At 28.5% G+C, this 18,012-nt stretch overlaps 3 protein-coding genes across 5 annotated transcripts; 2 read left to right on the top strand and 1 right to left on the bottom strand.

The window, feature by feature from the left end:
* Nucleotides 1-469: 469 nt before the first annotated feature.
* LOC145752060 (NADH dehydrogenase [ubiquinone] 1 alpha subcomplex subunit 10, mitochondrial-like) lies at nt 470-2,277 on the top strand. Its single transcript, XM_082568254.1, has 3 exons — nt 470-1,193; nt 1,394-1,594; nt 1,922-2,277. The coding sequence occupies exons 1-3, from the start codon at nt 531-533 to the stop codon at nt 2,189-2,191; spliced, it is 1,134 nt and encodes a 377-aa protein (XP_082424380.1). The 5' UTR covers nt 470-530; the 3' UTR covers nt 2,192-2,277.
* Nucleotides 2,278-2,311: 34 nt separating this feature from the next.
* On the bottom strand, nt 2,312-6,737 carry LOC145752734 (uncharacterized). Its single transcript, XM_082569061.1, has 14 exons — nt 6,696-6,737; nt 6,131-6,334; nt 5,816-5,970; nt 5,460-5,677; nt 5,192-5,288; nt 4,908-5,010; nt 4,564-4,686; nt 4,210-4,383; nt 3,968-4,069; nt 3,735-3,827; nt 3,493-3,636; nt 3,281-3,412; nt 2,977-3,132; nt 2,312-2,771 (listed from the first exon to the last, which is right to left on the bottom strand). The coding sequence occupies exons 1-14, from the start codon at nt 6,735-6,737 to the stop codon at nt 2,544-2,546; spliced, it is 1,971 nt and encodes a 656-aa protein (XP_082425187.1). The 3' UTR covers nt 2,312-2,543.
* Nucleotides 6,738-8,206: 1,469 nt separating this feature from the next.
* LOC145753744 (RNA cytidine acetyltransferase-like) lies at nt 8,207-16,035 on the top strand. 3 transcript variants are annotated; one of them, XM_082570182.1, is made up of 23 exons: nt 8,207-8,437; nt 8,940-9,111; nt 9,365-9,487; nt 9,659-9,720; nt 9,882-10,053; nt 10,435-10,558; nt 10,624-10,778; nt 10,859-10,957; nt 11,136-11,272; nt 11,429-11,516; nt 11,912-12,087; nt 12,283-12,379; nt 12,463-12,579; nt 12,656-12,799; nt 12,884-13,027; nt 13,535-13,668; nt 13,795-13,931; nt 14,078-14,355; nt 14,499-14,576; nt 14,939-15,100; nt 15,176-15,252; nt 15,329-15,409; nt 15,475-16,035. In XM_082570182.1, the coding sequence occupies exons 1-23, from the start codon at nt 8,238-8,240 to the stop codon at nt 15,569-15,571; spliced, it is 3,054 nt and encodes a 1,017-aa protein (XP_082426308.1). In that variant the 5' UTR covers nt 8,207-8,237; the 3' UTR covers nt 15,572-16,035. The 3 variants fall into 3 exon arrangements, with proteins under 3 accessions (XP_082426308.1, XP_082426307.1, XP_082426309.1); XM_082570181.1 differs by having other exon boundaries at nt 11,912-12,091; nt 12,287-12,379; XM_082570183.1 differs by lacking the exons at nt 15,176-15,252; nt 15,329-15,409; nt 15,475-16,035 and having other exon boundaries at nt 11,912-12,091; nt 12,287-12,379; nt 14,512-14,576; nt 14,939-15,070.
* Nucleotides 16,036-18,012: the final 1,977 nt, after the last annotated feature.

The raw sequence follows: 18,012 nt of genomic DNA, 5'->3' as shown, positions 1-18,012 counted from the left end.
AAAATGTCAATATTGTTTAAATCACAAATTATTGTAAGTTTGTCCTCAATACGTTTCACAATTTTCAATATTGAGGTCAACAAAATCACTTTTAGAAGTTTTTGTTTGGCGAGTGCTAATAAAAACGGCTGCGAATGGCTAAACAATCTTCTACTTCCCGGTGGCAAAGATAATAGTCCAGTAATGACGTTTTAAACATAAGTTTCTTCCTAGCTGTTTTTACTTTGGTTGCCAGTTAAAATAGCTTAAAAATAAAATGGGCATTACAGTTATTTCAGCTTAATATACAGCTACCTCTGGTCGTTGCCGGGCTGTTTTTGCGGATGACAAATGTTTTTATTTTTTACCTATTCAGTTATTTTTATTTTCATAGACAATATTATTATATATTTTATTATTTGCTTTACATAATCAATATTAAAACTTTGAAAATACCAGAATAATTTTAATTGTGTATTTTTATAGGATTAAGAAAATGATCTGATGATATAAAAATAAATGTAAGGTATTTTTATTTTTCATCAACAAGAATGTTACATGGAAGGACTTTTATTTTCGGAAGGGTTTCTTCAAAATTAGCTTCTGCTAAAAATCTTGAAATTTCCAAAATTTCAACTGTTTATCTGCTACAAAAAGCTAATTACAGTGTTTTGGGAAACTTTCTACAGACTGTGAAGTTCAAGTTTCCACAGCCAAGGCATCATTTGGATCACGACAAATGGGCGAAAATTTTCTGTGTTGAGGGTAACATCTCTGCTGGTAAGGCAAAATTTGCTGAAGAATTCTCCAAGATTCTCGATCTCCGTTATTTCCCGCATGCGACAGTCAATTATGACATCGAAAGAGATATTTACAATAATGCTGCTCCCGAGAAAATTGCCTGGTACACTAACCCTGAATCGATGATGCAGTTATCAAGAAATGTTGAGTTGAATCACTATCTGCAACATCCGAATGATATCGTCCATACCATGCGACACCAGCTGTTTATGCTAAGGTCCAGGTATTACCAGTATTGTGATGCTACAGCTCACTTACTACGCCAAGGCCAAGGTACTTGTGTTGTAAGGAACTTCTACACAGATGATGTTCATGTTCATGCAATGAAGAAGCTAGGTTGGATGCCACAAAAGTATTTTGATCATTATGAAATGGTTCGGATCGCAATCGATGAGAATTTTATTCCACCTCAGGTAAGTTTAACATGGTTAAATAAAACTTGACATTACATGCTGTACTGTAAAACATATTTTTTTTCTTTGTGTGGTTTTCTGCTTCTTGTTTGTTCATAGTTTTTTACTCAAAAGCCTATGATCTTTTGTTAGGTATTCTAACCACTACACCATGCTGTCGGCTATATCTGCCCAGTATAACACTTTTTAATGTATTTTAGATTGTGTTTTATCTTCACGTACCACCAGAGGAATGTTATGAGCGAGTTCAAGCTGGAAACAACGAAGCAGAAAAGAAACTTCCGCTGGAGTATTACAAACTAGTTGAGGAATATTACCAAAATCATTACATTCCACTAGCTAAGGAAAGAGGGGTGTATGTTATTGATTTAGATTGGTCGAAACCAATGCCAGTTCAAGAGGTAAACATTTGTTTTAAAAAGTTGTGTATATATAAGGTATAATAGATTTACATACATAGAATTTTTTTTGGTTCCTAATTTTTTTATTTTATTATTTTCTATTATTTTTATTTTAACGTTTGTGGCATAAGTTAAAGTTTATCCTATTTCTTATATGTGTATTTAGTTTAAACTTGCTAATCTATATTATTTTTAACAAAATAGGCAATCAAAACTTGTTTTAAAAATGGTGTTTGTACATAATATCAAGTATTTTTCATTTTTTAATAAGTTTTTTTTAAAATCGTGACAAATTAGGTTTTTAACCCAACTCTTTATTTTTTCTAGGTTATTGATGACTTAAACGTGTTACCCACCCTTACCCCTTTTTACAATCTATGGGCAGTCCATAACACCGAGTTAAAGAGGATTATGCGACTATGTGAAGATATGGAATATCGAGAGTTCAAACTGCAAGTCTACTGTCCCATGGAGGAGTTATGGGGTCCAGAATGGGAGAAGTATTGCCTCTTCGTGGAGGAGGACTCGGCTCCTTGGCAGTTTAAAAAGGGTCAGAATCGGAAATTGGGAGATAAATGGGTTTTTCTGAAATCCTGAAAATTTTAAATTTGTGTGGAAGATTTTTTGTGTTTGAGAATATAAGTATATTTAATAAACAAATACAAATTTGTTAAATTTATAGCGATTAAATTTTTATTTACAATTTAGTAACAGCAGAAACAAAATTTAAATTACATATACAAATAGACTTTAAACAATATCAAAATTACCAAAGAAATCGTAAAAGATCATTTGGTACAAGCAGAAAAAATGTATGAGGTACTTACCAAGACATGGGTTTGTAAAGAAAATAAAATTAATGTAAAAGATTAAATTTTTTTATCCAGCTACGCTAATACACAATAAATGCACAAATGTAAGTGCAATGTAGTATAATATAGAGTTCATTTTAACCCAATTTAACTGTTGAGTAATTAACGAATGAAGATCTTGGCCCGCGACCGATTTTTGCGATTAACTTTGCTTGTTGATCCATCTGATGGAAATTGGAAGATTCTCGTTTAACGATATCGCGTTCTGCTTCGTTGATTTTAGCATGGACCCTTGAAAATTCGAACGCCGCTTCTTTTAATTGCAAATGGCGTTTGGATTGATTCTCTTTCAACTCTAAATCCTCCTAGATTTTAAAATAGATAAACTGGTTAGAGTTGCGATAAACTTAAACTACTGTTATGGCATAGGTGTTATTGTTTTATTTTTTAAGTTAATTTTATAAAAATAAAAGCTCAAGGAACTTTTTAAAAGACGGTCATATTAAAAAAATTCAAATTTGTTTTAATTCTATTCAATTAAAAATATCTTATTCAAACAATATGTTTTACCATGGTTTTCCTGACATGTTCCTTATCCCTTTCTTGAATAAAAGTTAAATTTCTCTTCCAGCCTTCTTCTTGCGTTACTCTCATTTTTTGTGCACGGATTGATTTCTCTTGTCTGTTTTTTAAAGCTGTTGTGTTGGCTTTTTCAAGAAGTTTGGTCTAAATTTTAGATTATATAATTTGCAACATTTCACCACTTAAGGCTAGAGTATAAATCAAGAATGTGAAAAATAAATTAAAAAATTTGACGTAAATTTATTCTGGGCTATTTTTTTAAGAATAAATAGTAAACTTCGATTTTTTTAACCTTGTGCTCAGCGATTAATTTCATTTTTTCTTCTGTTTCTTTGTCCAATCTTTTCTGGTTTTCTTTAGTTTGTTTGGTTTTTAATTCGATTTCCTTGCCTTGGTTTTTGTAAGTTACATCTCGTTCAACAATCTAAAAAAAATATATTTTAACACAACTTATCATCACATAATAAAGTTGTAAAATATTGTAACGAACAAATATGTAGTTACCTTTTTTGTGTAATTTTCTTCTGCCTTTGCAAGTTTTTCTTCAAGTATTTCAAGTTTTAGTTTTTCTTCCAAATCCTTTCTTCTTTTTACTTCTTTCTGAACTTCGAGGAATCTTTCGTTTTGTCTTTTGTTCATAAGTTTTACCTAGTAAGATTTCGGTAAAAAACATAGACTCATTTTTTTATTTAAAAAAAAAATATTATTTTTTTGGGGAATATTAATTTTGTAAATAAAAAACTCACTTTTTCTAATTCACGCATTTCTTTTTCAAGTTTAACTCTTTCTGCTTTCTCTAATCTTTCTTGAATGTCATGATTAGTTGCTTCCTGGAATGCCTAAATGTTACATAGTCAAATTATTTAAGCATGCCAATATAATGTTGGCTGAATATTAATAAATACATAAATATATTACTTTCATTAATTTTTTTTACAAAACATAACAATTAAAATATTTGTTTTAGAAATTCAGTTACCCAAACTTCCTCATTTACAGCATGAAGAGACTTTTCTTGTTGCAGTTTTCTCTCTTGTGCCGCCTTTTTTCTATCTTCAATTTGTTGGAGTCTAAGTTTTTCCTAAACGTAAGAAAATATAATTAAGCATGGAGTATCACAGCATGCATTGATGTAAAAAAAATCAACCATTATGTAACTATTGTTGGTATGATGAATAACATTATGTGGTAATAAAGACTGTTGATGTTTAATAAAATTACTTGTTTTTCTTTATTAGATTGGGTGAGGGCTTCTGCAGCTTCTTGTTGTCTTAGTCTTTCCTCTTCCATTCTCATTATTTGTTTCTTTCTTTTTTCTTCTCCTTCTCTCACCTTTTTCTCCCAACCTAGGTGGCTCACAGCTATCTCTTTTTGTCGAAGCAGCTCTTCTCTTTTCTGTAAATACAATATCGATAGTTGATAATTATTTGTTTTTAAAAAATTTAAAAATTAAAAACAATTGACTAGGGTGGTTCTTTTATAATGTAATTGTTACCAATTTGTATTTTAAGAAATTTTTAGTCTTAAGATTAAATGTTAATTTAATTTTTAGAAGGTTTTTTTAAATTCATAAACCTTGACTCTTTCAATTTGTTTTTTCTCAAGACTCCAATCGATGACCTTCTTTTGCCTTTCTTTTTCATCTATTTTCTCCTTTCTTCGTTTCTCTTTCATAAACTCAACCAGTTTTTTATCTCTCTTTTAAAAAAAAATTCTTATTAAATAAAGGACTATTAAAACAGAAAGTAAACATTTTTGAGCTAAAAATTTTATTTGCACTTGCTGAAGTATTATTGATTGGCTTATTTGTCATACTCTTAAACAATTAAAAGTAACAGATTTTAAATTCACAGTAATGTTACACAATAAACCACATCCTCATTTAATTTTTTATTATATACATGGTAAAGTTTTTGTACTTGTATTTGCGGGGTTATGTAACCACTTGGTAACTTGGATGAGGCTTGACTAAATACTGAGGAAGATCTTAAACTTAAAGCAGGACCAACATTTCTATTTAATCTAAAAAAATAACAAACTTAAAATATAATTGTCACCTAATTGTACCCGCATATATTTTTAAAAACTGGGTAGGTAAACACATAAATTGTAAAAGTTAAAAGTGTAAGCTACCAAGTTGTTAAAATAATTGCTTAAAATATAAGTATTTTATTAAAAAAACAAAACTTGTAACTTTTCAAACCGGTATTGTGGTTCTTCACTTTTACTTCTTGATCTTTTACCGCGATGATATTCGTTCAATGAGTTTCTTGAACGATCTGACCTTGGAGTATCTAAACCTAACATTTAAAATAGGTTTATTATTCAAGAAAATAAACAACTTTTTATCTTAATTTTTTTGAATATGCAAAAACGAAATTAATATAGCCTATCAAATATTTAAAATTAAATCCATATTTATTTCTAAAATTTCTTTAAAATTCAATATCACAAAGTTTGCTGTAATTTACTTGAAAAATATTCATTAGTTTTGGCAACCGGAAGTTGCAGTTGATTTAAATTAGTTTCTTTATTTCCATTTATTTGTGCTTCATTGTTAATGGAAGGAATAACACTCAACCCTGGATTAATATCTTTCTTTTTTGTTAAAGTAGCGGCTTTGTGTTTCTCAAAAACACTTTGTGTTTTTAGACTAGGTCGAGAGCTTTTGTTAGTCTTGGAAACTAAACTAAAAAATATGTCAATAATTATAATTTTTTAATTTTTATTTGTTCAAAAAATCTGTTTTGTTTATGTCATGCTTTCGTTGGTAGATTACCAGACAATTAGTAATTTAGAAATAAATATATTAGGTCTTGTGTTATACCCAATGTGTTTTCCATTTTGTGGTTTTTCAGTGGTGCTGTTTAAAAGTTTTATTGATTTTTCTTTTACTTTTTTTTCCATTATAATTTTTTCTCTTTCTTTTCTGCATCTTGTCAACTTTTGGTTTCTTTTTTCATCCCAATCGTTAAACATAATCTGTGAAAATGACAAAAAAAGCTTCTCTAAATAAGCTATAAATTCAAATAATAATACAACATATGGTCTTACAAAATAAGTTAAATTATAAACATAATTTTAAAATTTGCAGTTTCTTTTTTTGCAGGCTATTTATTACAAATATAAATTTATAACATACCTTAATAAATTCCAGTGATTTTCCCGCATTTTCGTCGTGGAAATCATCCAGTGATTTGGGTAAAAGTTGTACAGGTTTAATATTTAATCTTGAGCAAGCTTCAAGTGATCTGGGACTGGTTAACACATATCTTGAGCCCTCTGCATCACTACCATCAAAGTTATATAAATCCAATACTAGATCCACCATTTTAACTAAACTGATCTAAAAGTTTAAGTTAATGTATTTTAAAACGATAAAAATACAATTTTTTGGCTTTTAGACAATGTTCATTTATAGACTTTAATCTGAAAGTTTCAATTGATTCACCTTTCTATTTTATTAACGAATCATCTTTATTATGGCAAAAAGAAACAAATATTTTAAGCCCTAAAGCGAGATTAATCCGTATACAAATACACGTCCTACAATGTTTGGAAAGTGAACTTTAAAGTGTACTTGAGCAAAATTGCTAGACTATAGAGCCTTATCCCCCTTGAAAAAGGAAAGCGAACAACTCTCTTATATCACTTACGATATAAGTGGTAGAGAATATGTCATATGAAATGTTTTGTGGCTACTTTACAATGTCCTGTATGGACAAAAACAACATTGGAAACTCTAGCATCGTTGGAAACCTGGCAACGATATTTTTTGATTTTACCGCAGATAGAAAAGTAAACAAACTCAATCAAGCATGACTCAAAAAGAATTTTCTTTTTCAAGTTTACCAAAACATTAAAATAAACTACAGCAAGTTTAAACGTGCCCCTTAAAATATAAATTTGTTTTTTCTATTAAAAACTTTATTTTTTGTGCGTTTACAGCAATACCAAAAAATGGCAGTCTAAATAACCAATAGCGTTGGACCCAACAATGGTTCGTATATGGGCAAACAAATTGTATACTGACCTTTATAATATACGAAAAACGATAAAAATGGCTTATTTTGGGATATTTTTAACTTTTATAAATTTATATATAAAGAAGTATTGACTTTTGTTTAAAATAATAAGTGGCGTCAAGTGGTAGGAGGTTATATATTGAAGCAATTCGTTGAAGAAACAAAAATGATTTGTTTTTTACTACACAGTAGTAGTTTTTATTTTACAACTCAAATATTTACAACTCAAAAACAAAATTGTTTGAAAATTTATTTTGCAATTAATATATTGTTTAAACTATTTAATTATAGGCTGCAAAATAATACTTCACGTATACATTATTTGCAATACTAATATTTTATATTTTTTAGAAATGTAAATTAATAAAATTGTTATGTCATGTTTATTTTAGTAAAGAAAACAAGATGCTTTTGTAAAATAAAATCTAAATATATTTGTTGACATGAAAATTGTAGTAAATGCCTTTAAAGCTTGCCTTTAATTTGCTTAATTTTGTGTCTCGATTTTAAATAATGTGAATTATTATGGTTCGAAATCTTAGATTTCCAAACCTATTGTTTTAGTTATATCTTTAGTTTAGTTATATCTTATGTTTAGTTATATCTTGCGATATCAATGCGCAATTGTTTGTTGAAATTAGATTTAATTATTAAAAAGGTTATTTTATTATATTTTATTTAATAAGCGTTTTAAATCTATATTCATAAAAAGGATCAAACGAATTCCAACCATATTTTTTTAAATAAGTTTAATTGTAGTTTAATATAAATATAGAATAGTACATTGACATTTAAGCTAAAAATAGGTGATGTTATTTGGTAATAAATAAGCGTACAACTTTTTTAAAAGTTTTTTTAAGAAAATATGTTTTCATAGACATCTTAAAAAAAACTCAGCTGCGCCAAAAGTGTGGAAATATTTGATGTAAATAAAAAAGCACATGGCATCAAATCAGAAATGTTATATTACAAAGCTTAGATCATTTTTAAGGTAGTTTTTTAAAGTAAATGGCAGATGTGATTATATCACATCTTAAAAAGTTAAATTTTTTAATAATTTTAACTGTGTTAATTGGTAGAAGTGTAAAAGTAACAAGTTTTATTTTATTAATAAAAAGTTTGCAAAAACAATATTTTAAAAATAACCGCATTTTTTGATACAATTACTTTTTGCTCATAGAATAAGACGCAAATCTTTAAAAAATTAGTTTAAAAGTTTTAAACATGGTCCGCAAGAAAGTTGACAATCGAATTCGTGTTCTTATTGAGAATGGAGTGGCTACAAAACATCGAACAATGTTTTTTGTCGTTGGGGATAAGGGTCGTAACCAAGTTGTGATACTTCATCACATGTTGTCTAAAGCCCAAGTCAAAGCCAGGCCATCTGTATTGTGGTGTTATAAGAAGGAACTGGGCTTTAGCACGTAAGTAAATTTAAAAACCAAGTTATTTAAAATTGCGGATACATATACAAAACAATATCTGAGATATATTTAATATTGTTTGTTGTTGTTTGTTTGTTTCTAATTTGTTAATTTCTTAAAATGTTTATTAACTTGGTATATGTGACCACTTTTAACTTCCTTCTAATAAGTATAAATATTAATATATTAAGGTCTGAGAATATATATTAATATACCAAGGTCTCATTTCGGAAAGTAATGCATTGTGCACAAGAAATTTTTTGTTTAAAACACCTGAAATTTGCATTTTGCATGCCTGGTATCCAAAAAACTTTTTTAAATATGCAAACAAAAAGTCTGTGTAGACCAATAATTTTAGCACGAGTAGTCTCGCAGTTACACCAATTGCTATGCTTAAGGTTTTGTTGAAAACTGCCCTAGTTTCCAGACCAGACTATGGGCCAGGTTTAAGTTAAAACAATAATTTTTTTAGTTTAATTGTCAAAAAATACTTTTTGTTTAGTAACAGAAAAAAGCGAATGAAAGAAATGCAAAAAAGAATTAGCAGTGGGACGCTTGATGTTAATGAAAACGATCCCTTCGAATTATTTGTGGCAGCAACTAACGTTCGATATTGTTACTACAACGAGACACATAAAATCTTGGGAAGCACATATGGCATGTGTGTACTTCAGGTAAATTTAAAATTAAATAAATTTAAAAAAGGTAAAGTTAAAGTTTGGAATATAAAGAATATATATGTATTTTTTGTATATATATAATATTTTAAATTTTTTTACTATATTTTTCCAATGTGACAGTTTTCATTTTTGTTATTACATTACCTTTAACTTTTTTATATTATACCACTTAAGATTTACCCAATAATTTTTTTTTTACACTTGTTGTTGCACACATAATTTTAAATAAAACAATTTAAATTTAAAGGACTTTGAAGCTCTGACACCCAATCTTCTGGCAAGAACTATAGAAACAGTTGAAGGAGGAGGAATAATTTGTTTTTTATTACGATCTATGAAGTCTTTAAAACAACTTTATACCCTGACTATGGTAAGTTTTAATTGTTTATAAAGATCAAAATTTCTAATTTAAATATCTGTTTAAATTTTCCTTTTTTTTATATTAAATTTTCTTGTTGTAATAATATTGGATTATTACCTTTAAAATTGTTTGATAAGGTGTATTTATGTTATTTAAACAACTTTAACTTTTAATTTAAAGGATGTTCATGCAAGATATAGAACTGAATCTCATAACGAAGTAGTTGGAAGATTTAATGAAAGGTTAAGCAAAATATAAACAAAAATTATAAAGTTTTAAAACTACTAACATTTTGCATATTTTTTTTTGTTAAATTTTTAATAAATAGATAAATTACCTAGACATACACCTTTTTTTAAATGAAAGAGAATTTTTTAGTATTCTAAATAAAACATTTTTTTAGGTTTTTGTTGTCGGTTGCTTCATGCAAAAACTGTCTGATGATTGATGATGAGTTAAGAGTGTTGCCAGTTTCTACTAATTCATTAAATATTGAACCCATTCCAATAAAGCCTGCTGAAGAATCTTTGACAACTCTGGAAAAGGAATTGATTGGCTTAAAAGAAGATTTGCAGGTTACTTTTATAAATTTAAAAAAATGTATTTTCTACATGAATAAACAAAAGTGTATGTAAATATATGTGGAAAGGTCGAATGTGCGACGTAAAGAGTAACATCAGTTACCCCAACCCAGTCTCAAGTTGCTATTGGCTGTTTGGGATATTATAAATTAAAATTGCCCATTAATTACGCTGCTGATTAGGTGCTGGCTCAGCAGGATTCCATACCGTTTACAGTGCCTTACTCAAGGTAGCTACAGCATGAGATCACTGGGGATCAAACATAGTACCTCATGTATTGTGCTCTGACCACTATACCATGTTGTCTGTATATATGTGAACATGGTCTTTAAAATTATATATAAAACACAATGTATATATTGTTTTTTTATGTAGGACACTCAACCTATAGGCTCCATAATAAATTGTTGTAAGACAGTTGACCAGGGTAAAGCTTTGTTAAAATTTGTTGAAGCAATCTCCGAGAAAACACTTCGAAGTACTGTTGTCATGACAGCAGGTAATGTTTTTACTTGAATCTTGCCTTAACAAATTACAGTTAATTTTTACTTTTTTTGTTTTAAGCTCGTGGAAGAGGTAAATCTGCTACCTTGGGTCTAGCGATGGCCACTGCAGTTGCTTTTAGTTACTCTAATATTTTTGTGACATCACCGAGTCCTGAGAATTTAAAAACTTTGTTTGAGTTTGTGTTTAAGGGTTTTGATGCTCTAGAATATCAAGTAAGAGTTTTTTAACCTTGTAAGCTTAAAAAATAATATTAAAATTAATAAATTAATTTTTAATTACTCTTGTATTTCAGGAGCACTTGGATTACGAACTTATTCAAAGCAGCAACCCAGAATTTAACAAAGCTGTTGTCAGAGTAAATGTATTTCGAGAACACAGGCAAACTATACAGGTAAGTTTACTTCTATATTTTTTTTTAAATTATTGCAAATATTGTAATTTATATTAATGGAAGAATTTTAAATTTACTCTAGTTTTAGGGTGGTGTTAAGTTACAACATCAAAAATTCTACTAACATTTTTTTCTCTATATTTACCTACTTAATATCTAAAACACTTGATGTTTTTAGTATATTCACCCTAGTGATGCTGCAAAGTTAAGTCAAGCAGAGTTGCTTGTAATTGATGAAGCAGCAGCTATACCTTTGCCTCTTGTACAAAAACTAATGGGGCCATATCTTGTGTTTATGTCTTCTACAATCAATGGGTAAATCAAGAGTTTTTAACTGTGCATGTTATGTAAAGTACTGAATTGTTTAAATTTATTTAAAATTGATTGCATTTAATGTCTTTTATTTGGTTTCCTATTTGATCGTAAGAAATTAATAATTACTGTTTTAAAACTGTTTAAAACTTTTTTAAGGTATGAGGGAACAGGTAGATCGTTGTCATTAAAATTAGTTAAACAACTTCGACAACAAAGTGTTACTCTTAATACTGCCACCAAACAGGTTCATTTTATTATTATATCTTTTACCTTATATTAAATACCGACAGCATGATGTAGTGGTATGAACAACACTTGCTACATCACATGAGGTTGTGGGTTCAGTCCCCACTGGTCTTATGCTGCAGCGCCTTTAAACAATATAAACTCCTGATGAGCCAGCACTAAATCAGCAGCATAATTATTGGGCAAATAAAATTTATATAATATTCCAAACTGCTTAAGGCATCTCAAAACTGGGTCGGAGTAACTGATGTTACTCTATTAAGGTAGCGCATTTGACCTTCCCACATCGAAGATAAAGATATACACAAAAAAAATAAGTAATAAATTACAAAAATATATTTTTTTACAATTGACCTATTGATTATAATTTTAAAAATAATTTAATTTTTAAAGATGAGTGAATCTCCTTTGGGTAGAAGTTTACATGAAATAACGTTGGAAGAATCAGTTCGTTACGCTCCACTCGATCCCATCGAGGATTGGTTGAACAATCTACTCTGTCTAAATTGTGCAACTTCTGATTTCAATAGTATTTCAGTTGGTTGTCCACCTCCCAATGCTTGTGATTTATATCCTTTTTAAAAATAATATATTTATTTTGAATTAAATTGTGTTTGTTTATTTACCCTAAAATTTTAATACATTTTCTTTGAATTATATTTCTACATTAAAATATAAACTTTCACAATTAACTTACAAATTGTTTTATTTAAAAAGTTTGCATTTTTCGGAACGATAATTTTTCTTAACTCTTTATTTCTTACATATTATGTGAACAGAGATGCTTTATTTTGTTATCACAAAGCTTCTGAAGCTTTCTTGCAACGTCTCATGTCTCTCTATGTTGCATCTCATTACAAGGTATGTTGACCGTTAAAGTCATTTATTACATAAAAATTTTATTATTTTTTTTTTAGAAATTTTTTTGACATTTTTTTCCTCAGAATTCTCCAAATGATCTTCAGATGTTGTCGGACGCCCCAGCTCACCACATCTTCTGTCTTCTTCCTCCAGTTTCATCAGAGCAAAAATCTCTTCCTGATGTTCTTTGTGTCTTGCAGGTCGTTTTAATTAAAATGTAAAATATTTTTAAAAATTGAATTTCATAATTTTTTTTTAAATTCTGATTTTTTTTAGGTTTGTTTAGAAGGAGAAATTAGCAAAGATTTTCTAAGATCAAGTTTATCTCGAGGAAAAAGAGCATCTGGTGATTTGATCCCGTGGACCGTTTCAGAACAATTTCAGGATCATGACTTTGCATGTTTGTCCGGAGCAAGAGTGGTAACAACATTTAAAAAAGTTTAAAAATACTAAATAAAAAATAAAAATATTTAAAAAAATTAAATAATTTTTTGGGGATTTTAGGTTAGAATAGCAACTCACCCGGACTATCAAGGAATGGGGTATGGAAGCAGAGCTTTAAATATGTTGGAGGAATATTATGAGGGTAAATTCACCGGTTTGGATGAAAATTTAAATGAACCTGAAAACATAAATGTTGTTAATGAGGTGAGGTTTATATACTTGTATAATTTTTATTGTTATTGTTTTTATCGTTCTTATATTAGTTATTTTTTTAAATAGTTTCTAAAATTATTTTTAATTCATTTTGCAACTTTATAAAGATTTTTTTATAAATATATGTAGGTTGCCTTCTTTTTGTATATATCTTTATTCTAGATGTGGGAAGGGTGAATGTGCGACCTAAGCATTGAGTAACATCAGTTATTCTGACCCAGTCCCAAGTTGCCTTTTCAGCAGTTTGGGATATTATATAGATTATAGTTGCCTGGTAATTATGCTGCTGATTAAGTTCTGGTTCAGTAGGAGTTCATACTGTTTATAGCACCTTACCTAAGGGCACTACGGCATGAGAGCAGTGGGGCTTAAAAGTTTGTTACTAAACAAAATGAATAAAAGGGAATATGTTTTAAACTACAATAAGCAACTTGACATTATTAGGTGTGTATTGTTAAAGTTTTTTCAAATAATTTTATTTTTTCTTGATTTAATAAGAATGTTGGGTTAATGGATGAAGTGTTAACACCTCGTAAGAATCTTCCTCCGTTGCTATGGAAACTGGGTGAAAGAAGACCTGAGAAATTGGATTATGTCGGTGTCTCTTACGGACTTACTGCTCCTCTACTCAAGTACAAAAAATAATTTTTGTGAAAATAAAATATAACTATAAAAATTTAATAATTTATTATACTAAACCTCATATGTAGATTATAATATATTGTATACTGATGTAAATAATTTTTTTCATATTTTAGGTTTTGGAGCAGAAGTGGGTATTCCCCCGTATATTTACGCCAAACTGCAAATGATTTAACTGGGGAACATTCTTGTATAATGTTAAAGGCTTTAAACTCTGATACTGATGACAAATGGCAGGAAGCCTATTTTAATGGTAAACTTTATTGGTTAACAAATTATCCTAATTTTTGTAGTTTTGGTATTTATTTATTAAAATTTGCAAAATTTATCCAGACCTAATAATAAAAATCGTGTTATTAGTTAAAAAAATTAAACATGCCAATTTATTCTTGTTATTAGATTTTCGACGTAGATTTGTATCTCTCTTGAACTACCAATTCTCTGTCTTTAAACCATCTACTGCTTTGCAAGTAATACACAGACGAAAAAAAACAAACTTGACAACTGCACTATCAAAAACAGAAATGGATTTTTTTTTGAGTAGTTATGATATGAAACGATTGGAAATGTATGCACGAAGTATGGCAGACTATCACTTAATAATGGATCTTTTACCTACCTTGGCCAGATTGTTCTTTCTTGAAAAAATTAAAACTTCTTTGTCAGTAGCACAAAAGGTAAATGTATAACTGTAATCTTGGTTAGATTTTATTTTTATATTTTTAAATTAATTTTTATATTCCTTTGATTTTATATTTTTCAATTTTGAAGTTAAAATCAACCTTACAAAAGTTGTTAAAAATAGTTTATTAACACACAGGCAATCTTAATAGGAATGGGACTTCAACATAAAAGTGTAGACCAGGTTGCAGCGGAAATTGATTTACCTTCCTCTCAGGTTTTCACTACTTTATTTTATTTTATATTCAACATTGTGTAATGGGTAAAACATTTAGTTTCACTACATGAGGTTTTGTGTTTTATTACCACTGCTTCTATTTTGTAGCATACTTGAGTAAGACGCTTATGTTATAAACTTTTGCCAAGCAAAATAGAAATAGCGGAATATTTAGCGGGCAATTAAAAATCAAAAATAAGCCAACTGCTAAAGTCAACTTGAAACTTGGTCAGGATAACTAATATTAATAATCTACATTAAAGTCATATATGGTTGGCCTTTTAGCAACAAAAGTAAATATATTTAAAAAAATTATCCATCAGTTTGGTAGCTTTATTTTGTTATTATTTTTTTCAATTTAGGTTCTCGGTTTATTTAATCGAACTCTTCGTAAACTGACAACTTTTTTAAATGAGATCGAAAAATCCCATGTCGAAAATAAACTTAAACCAACACTAGGTGATGCTAATGCAGCTGATGATGTCAGAATGAACCCTATCGAGAAAAAATTAGATGACGAATTGGTAATTCAAATTTTATTATTTTAAAAGTTTTTAAGTTTATAAAGCCTGACTAAATTTTTGTGAACTTTTTTGAAGGATGAAGCTGCTGTTGAAGTGCTTGGAAAACAAAAAGAAGAAATGAAAAATACTTTGGAATCCTTAAACCTAAAACAGTATATTTTATATTTCTATTGTTGTTTTGTTAAAATTGTTTTACAAAATTGGTAATTATTTGAAAATTATCTGCAGGTATGAAATTGCTGGGACAGACAAATCTTGGGAGACAGCTCTATCCAGTGGCAAAAAACAAAATATTATAAGTGTAAAAAGGTAAATGAACTTAAATTCATATTAAGTAGTCCTTCGAAATTAATTACAAACTATTTTATTAATAGTGACAAAAAGAGAGCAGCACCAGATACTGAAAATGAGAAAAAGGCAGTTTCTTCCAAAAAGAAAAAAAAGAAACCAAAAAAGAAAGTTTCAACTTGAATTTAATATTCTAAAATAGAAATTTTGCAAAAAGTAACCTGTTTTACATTACATTGCCATCAAAAAATTAAGATAAAATTTTAAGGGATTTGAAAAATTGTTTTACGTTTGCCAGTATTGCATTTCTTTGATTTTTTTAATAGAATCCTGGTGAGAATGACTAGCAACTTTTTGTGGACATATTTTTTCCTGTTCAGATATTTGAAATTGCGTACGCATGCGCCCATTGTTTCTTGTTAGTGACGTCACAAGTAGTTTCCTTGCGTCAATCATCATGCAACATAACAACCAAATATTTGGTGTAAGCGTTTTTAAAATAAAAAAATCGACACAAATTGCTTTTTTACGTAAGAAATATGAAATGTTTTTAATGTGCTTGGCACCCAGACACTTTAAAACAATTTAGACTACATAACATTGTAATAATTTGTGCTTAGTCATTTTTTTAAAACCAAACTGTTAAATCCACCCATAAATATTATAAATATTGTTAAACTTAAATTGTTTTAAAACTACTATTTTTAGCAAAAATACACTTTTTGGCAAATTAACTGGATTTTTAAAATCGCATTCTTAAAGTGGCTCTGCATTAGAAGATATAAATAATTTAAAACTCTTGGACTAAATTAATTTATGAACATAACACAATTATCGAATTACACTTTAATAAATCTAAATAATGCCAGTAAAATATGAAAACGTTTAATAATTAATGTTTTTAAAACCTTTCTTTAAAGATTTTAACGAAATTAATTAATATTGTTATCTATAAGTTCAATTAGAAAAACACTGACTTTTTTAAAATTATATTTAAATTTATAAAAAAAATGTTATTTATGTTAGAAATTGTTCTATTATATACTTTTAATAACAAAGACTAGTAGTAATTTATCTTCCAACCCCAACTGGATGTGTTTTAGGTGTTAATTAGGTATATTACTCGCATTATTTATTTATATGAAAGAAAATTTTAATTTTATTTGCAGTTGAGCAAATAAATTAGATTATTTGATAATAAGAGTTTTACTGTTCTTAGGAAGATAAAGAATATTCCAACAATTTCATAGGCACTAACTGAATTTGTTAAAGGTGAAATAAATTTGGATGATTTACATCTGACCGGATGCTGTTTAATGGATAAAAATAGAACGCTGGTGAAATAATATCAGCTACATGTGACTTTTTGTCGGTCACGTGATATAGTGTCACGTGATGAATAACTTTGGCACTTACACATTTCATAATTTTAATCTTTGTAAAATATGATAAAGTCAACTTTTAAGGTGTTCCGATTTTTGTTTTTCTTAAGACCTCGCCTACAATGACTAAGCAAATCTATTTTAAAAAATAAAAGGGACAGAAAAATATTTTTGATTTGCTATAGTGTAATTAAAAGAACGAATAACATTTTAATTTAAAAGTAACATTTTTTAAGCAATTCAGATTTCAATAAAGTTCAGCGGTAAGACATTCTATTGAAAAAAACAATATTAATTTTTATTTCAGGATGTGGTGAAATGAGGGTGTAATGGATTGTATGATTAAACCAAAACTTTATCAGGAGGCCGTATTCTAAATAAAGCCGTGATTTATTTTTAATTCAATCATAAAGACAACCTATTTTTTTATGTTTGTTTTTTAGGTAGGTCATTTCAAGTAAGGCTAAAGTAGAATCTACGTTAAAAAAAATTATTGTAAGTTTTTTGTTTGAAAAAAGTCAAAGCCAGCAAAAGTAATTTATTTAAACGGAACATAAGCCTAGATTTTGATTGTAATTAATGAGTTGTTTGGCAACATATTAGAAACAACTACCTCAAACGAAGTAAGATCTTGCTACACACCACGCGCCACTTTTAGTTTGCAATTATTTTTTTCCTTAATTTAAACTTGTTTACGATTGCATGAAGATTAAGGATTTGTTGTTGGTCGTATGATGTTAAGCACACGACACTACGGTGACGTCAGCTTTTCGTAACGTACAGGAAATATATTGTTTAGATCGATTATAAATGGTGGCAGGCATGTTATGTTATGAGCCTGCAGCATTGTCGATGCAGTGTTAAATGTAAGCAGTTTTTCTATAGAAATTTCCATACAAAATCGTTTCTATAGAACATAAAGTTAAGCTAAGAACTTTTTTAATATCAGAATATAATAAAGTAGTTTTGGTGTTTAGCTTTCAGTACACCACAATGTTTTGATATAAATTGCGGGCGTGTTCTACAGGTGAAAGTTTTATTTAGAATTTGTAGGTTAATTGATTTTACCAAGGGCTTTTTAAAACTTTAAAAAGAATGTTCAAGTTAGTTTATGGATGTGTCGCTATTTATATAAATTTAGTTGCAACTTCCGCTTACTTATTGGCTAAAAATGTTTTTTATTTTATGTTTTATGAAGTTTTTTTTTATAGGATGAGGGTCGAATTACGGTAACCTTCACTT

Source organism: Corella eumyota, chromosome 5 (genome assembly GCF_963082875.1).
Source record: "Corella eumyota chromosome 5, kaCorEumy4.1, whole genome shotgun sequence".
Classification (NCBI taxonomy): domain Eukaryota; kingdom Metazoa; phylum Chordata; class Ascidiacea; order Phlebobranchia; family Corellidae; genus Corella; species Corella eumyota.
This window is presented reverse-complemented; position numbering and strand designations above follow the sequence as displayed.

Coding starts and splice junctions, on each gene's coding strand:
- LOC145753744 (XM_082570182.1), top strand. CDS start 8,238: ATGGTCCGCAAGAAAGTTGACAATCGAATTCGTGTTCTTATTGAGAAT. Junction 13,028..13,534: donor ACATAAATGTTGTTAATGAG/GTGAGGTTTATA, acceptor TGATTTAATAAG/AATGTTGGGTTAATGGATGA. Junction 13,669..13,794: donor CTTACTGCTCCTCTACTCAA/GTACAAAAAATA, acceptor TTCATATTTTAG/GTTTTGGAGCAGAAGTGGGT.
- LOC145752734 (XM_082569061.1), bottom strand. CDS start 6,737: ATGCTAGAGTTTCCAATGTTGTTTTTGTCCATACAGGACATT. Junction 5,289..5,459: donor AACTAATGAATATTTTTCAA/GTAAATTACAGC, acceptor TTTAAATGTTAG/GTTTAGATACTCCAAGGTCA. Junction 4,687..4,907: donor ACATAACCCCGCAAATACAA/GTACAAAAACTT, acceptor TTTTTTTAAAAG/AGAGATAAAAAACTGGTTGA.
- LOC145752060 (XM_082568254.1), top strand. CDS start 531: ATGTTACATGGAAGGACTTTTATTTTCGGAAGGGTTTCTTCAAAATTA. Junction 1,194..1,393: donor AGAATTTTATTCCACCTCAG/GTAAGTTTAACA, acceptor AATGTATTTTAG/ATTGTGTTTTATCTTCACGT. Junction 1,595..1,921: donor AACCAATGCCAGTTCAAGAG/GTAAACATTTGT, acceptor TATTTTTTCTAG/GTTATTGATGACTTAAACGT.